The sequence below is a fragment of the Rhodamnia argentea genome, chromosome 10 (genome assembly GCF_020921035.1).
Source record: "Rhodamnia argentea isolate NSW1041297 chromosome 10, ASM2092103v1, whole genome shotgun sequence".
Taxonomy (NCBI): Eukaryota; Viridiplantae; Streptophyta; class Magnoliopsida; order Myrtales; family Myrtaceae; genus Rhodamnia; species Rhodamnia argentea.
This window is the reverse complement of record NC_063159.1, coordinates 5,828,478-5,832,454: the sequence shown is the minus strand read 5'-3', so window position 1 is coordinate 5,832,454 and position 3,977 is coordinate 5,828,478. Positions and strand designations below refer to the sequence as shown.

The following is a 3,977-nucleotide window of genomic DNA, read 5'->3' as shown; positions in this document are numbered from 1 at the left end:
GTTCTCCCGCTATTTTATTTAGGTGTCTAACCAACCTACCAAAAATGGTTAGTGACGACTCCAAATTTTAAATCATTCTAATTAATCAAAGTTGCAATTTGGTAGGACTTGGGAGAGTCCGTATCAGGTTAGTCATTAAAATTAGCCTGATAATCCATTAGCCTAAATTTGATTTTTAGGTCGCGACATGCGCTACCTTACGTTGAATTGCAGTTGGCTATATATGGTCCACAAGATGAAGACATTTGCGTCGATGGAGATATTATCCAGATATGCTATGATGAATAGAGAGACCTTTTAGCTGACCAGATGAAAGAGATCAGGAATTGCGGGGGATGATTATTTTTTATCCATTGGTGTTTTCACATTGATTGAATAACTTGAGATTTTTAGTTGGACCATTCCCATAACCTAGAGGAAAACAAAGAAGAAGGAGAAAACTCCAAGTGCAGGGTCTGTAAAACCCTAATGCATTTATGTCATGATGATAAGCAAGAAAGTGATCTTCCACCTACCAAGAGAGAGATCTCTCTCATAGAAAATGGAAATATACATAACCTAAACAAAATAGTAAGTGGACAACGAAGGGACATGTTGGGAGTCCATAGTAGAAGTCCGATACCTTCGCAAGGGGAGATCTTCTAGATCCGAGCCTATCAAACATATTTAATTGGGCCTAACTTCACTCAAAAAACTTAAATGATTGAGTTGTTGGTCAATTTGGATACACTAACTATTGTATACCACATCAATTTTTCGATGTGGGACATTTTTAATATAATTTACACATGCATTTCAACCAAAATAAAATTAGGTATCATCATCAATGATCTTATTCTCGACATGCAATGTATCAATGCATTTATCCGAAACTGGGGACGCAAGAGTCAATCGAAGGACAATAATGAGGAGGCCCCATGCGATGGGGATCGCACATCATTGTACAGAATCACATAAATCGCTCTCGTTCGCGTGGATTCATGTCTTTTGAGAATGAATTTCCTTGTCACACGAGCACCTCCAGGTTGGATCCAGCTGTTTGGTGTTTTTCTTGAATGCTGGCTTCGTTGGCTTGTCGCAGGATGTGACTGGTCTTGCAATACTGTGTAGATGTAGCAACTATGCACGTGATTTGTTTTTGAATCATCCGCCCTTGCGAGTATGTATTAAGGATGACAAGAATGAAGTCTATGACATACTTAGCCGAATCATAACGTGGCACGAGTATTTTATTTTCTATGATTATGGGAGGAGCTAGTGCCGTCTTTATTCAAGTTGATTGCTCTGAGTAAACTCCTCACGAGATATCAAAAGGGTCCCCGCCTCCGGCACCAGGTCAATACAAAGAGAAGACGTGAGAGAGGATTCGAACTCCACACCTAAAGGTGGGATCGAAGCAGCATCTCTATGTTGAAGTTGTTGTTGTCCCATATCGGTTATGAATAGGTCATAAATTGGTCATATATGCTCTTTATATTTATGCGGTCTCTTTCTACCTATCAATTTAAACTTTTAGATTGGACTTTCTAATATCGTGTCAAAGCCAGTGTTATCGCGAGAAAGTGGAGAGCTCCACTAAAATAAGCTTGGTATACTATATGATTATGAATCAACTTGCTTGAATCTAGATACTATGCGTCAACTGCTAACAAGTCTATATTCGGGCCAGTCGCTTGGACTTTAGCTCACATTTTACAAGCTAGTTAATCGGTTAGTGGAAATATTTCGCGCACCCAAGATTCATATACCTAGATTATCCTCTTGACTAGCAAAACGGTCTGAAGCAAAATAATGGCAATGTGGTCAAAATAATAGGACAGCTAATTCCCCTATTCATCATCCAATACTAAGATGCTTTTCCCAAGGGTTCATTCTAGTCATGGTGATCAACTCTGATGTCCAAAAGGAGAGATTAAAGCAACCTTTGTCATTGCCGCTCGGAGACTATTCTCCTAATAAAGCCAATACATTACTAGACAACATTTGTAAACCTTGATGTTTGCCAGAATGTTGTCGTCATAAAAGGTCAATTTGTCGTCAATTTCTTGGATGGAAATCCCAAGAATAACAAGTTTTCGGAATCCACCCGCTAACTTTTTCTCTTGCCAAGCAGCCCTACATGGTGTGTAGATCCGTGAGGAATAAAGGGGTATAGGAGCTATTATATTTGCGTCCGTCTATGCGAGTCCACTTGGGAACGAAACGTGCAAGAGAATTGACTAGTGACCAACCATTTTGGGGTTAGGGAAATCTTTTACATGCCCGCAAGGAATGTGAATTCAAGGAATCGTAACTTCTAATTTTGATGGATCCCGCGTGAACTAAGGATTAAGATGCACTTGACTCATGCGTAATTGTGTACTCGGCATTATATTGGCTGGTGATTAAGCACCAAACATGTTGGGCAGATTACACGCATCGCAAGCAACATAATATCTCAACTTCTATATTAGAGCTACCCACTTGAATTTCGGCACGCTTCTTATTTTGTCTGTGGACTTAATGAGTTTCTTGTGAATACGGGATTGCCAATCTAAAGTGACCTTTTTGTCCACAAGGAAGAGAACTAAGGTGTTATCGGACAGATCAACCCTACAAGGGGCAGAATGGTCATTTTGTGGAGAAATGTCTGATTATGGTTTTGGGATCCATCTGGTTCCGGTACAATCCCCAACGATTGTCCCCAGAAGAGCATTGAATTTAGAGTTGTATTGTGGCGGGAGCCGTGAGTTCTTGCTTGGCGTTATTTGAATTTTGAGGCACAAAGAACATCCACATCTTTGGAGCAAGTAGTGGCCGTCTGATCTTCCACGTCATCACCACCGCCAGTCACCACCGTTGACCTCTCACTAATCAGCAAAGTGGGTCCCGATCTCAATCCCTCAATTTCATGCTATAAATAGGTTCACCACTAGGCCCATAAGGCAATACCGAGACCAACGCCCAGAAGAAAGAAAACAAGCCACGTTCCATACAAAATCCCTCCGATCCTTTAGCTTCAAGGCCATTTTCTATCGCGTTACATTCCTCCGTTTGCACCCAAAAATGGCAGCTGATGACTTTGAATCTACCGTGCCGGAATCCAACAAGAACAAAGTGACGGTCGAGGCCCTTTATGCCGCATTGGCTCTTGGCGACTCCAACAAGGTGGCCAAGCTCCTGGCCAGTGATCTCGAATGGTGGTTCCACGGGCCGCCTGGTTGCCAGCACATGATGCGGGTGCTCACTGGGAAATCATACTACTCTGAGTTTACATTCCATCCACGTAGCCTAACGGGAATAGGCGGCGACTATGTGATCGTCGAGGGGTGGGAAGGGGCGCAGGCATATTGGGTCCACGTCTGGACGTGGAAGAATGGGCAGATCACGCAGTTCAGGGAGTATTTTAACACGTCGCTCACCGTGAGGGAAGTGCCGGCACCGCGGTGGACGACGGCGCGGGCGAGCCAGACACTCTGGCAGAGCCAGACCAGAGAGCTTTTCGACCAGTCGTTGCCAGGGCTTTTGCTCGCCATATGAGGAAGGTTCAACCATGTTTGATATGAAAACCAGGACCACTCATGTCAAGTTGGAGGAAAGTGGAAAAAGTTGTAGTCAATGAAGTGTCAATTACGTGAATGTTAAAATCATGCATGTGTCGGACTATGAAATATGAATCTTTGTCTGAATGGAATGTTCGGCTCACATGTAAGCAAAATGATGCGAATTACTTGAACGACCACCAATGGTCGATCGATTCATTTTAATCTTATAGATAAGGTTTTACATCTTACAAAGAATGGTTTTGATGGATCAAGCTACCAACTGCAACACGTGTGAACAAGACGAATCGATCGAACCGATCGGTTCGGTCCGGTTCGGTTCCGAGAGGTGCCGATTTGATTCCCGATTTCATAAAATTGAAAGTGATGATTTTCGGTCTGGTCTCCGATTCCGAGGGGAATTGGATCCCCTAGACTGGACCAATTATTGTTTAT

The 3,977-nt window shown here is 42.7% G+C and overlaps 1 protein-coding gene across 1 annotated transcript; it reads left to right on the top strand.

The window, feature by feature from the left end:
• The first annotated feature begins 2,945 nt into the window (after window positions 1-2,945).
• On the top strand, window positions 2,946-3,737 carry LOC115749229 (senescence associated gene 20-like). Its single transcript, XM_030685959.2, has one exon. It carries the CDS (start codon window positions 3,046-3,048, stop codon window positions 3,517-3,519), a length of 474 nt encoding a protein of 157 aa, XP_030541819.1. The 5' UTR covers window positions 2,946-3,045; the 3' UTR covers window positions 3,520-3,737.
• The last annotated feature ends 240 nt before the right edge of the window (window positions 3,738-3,977 follow it).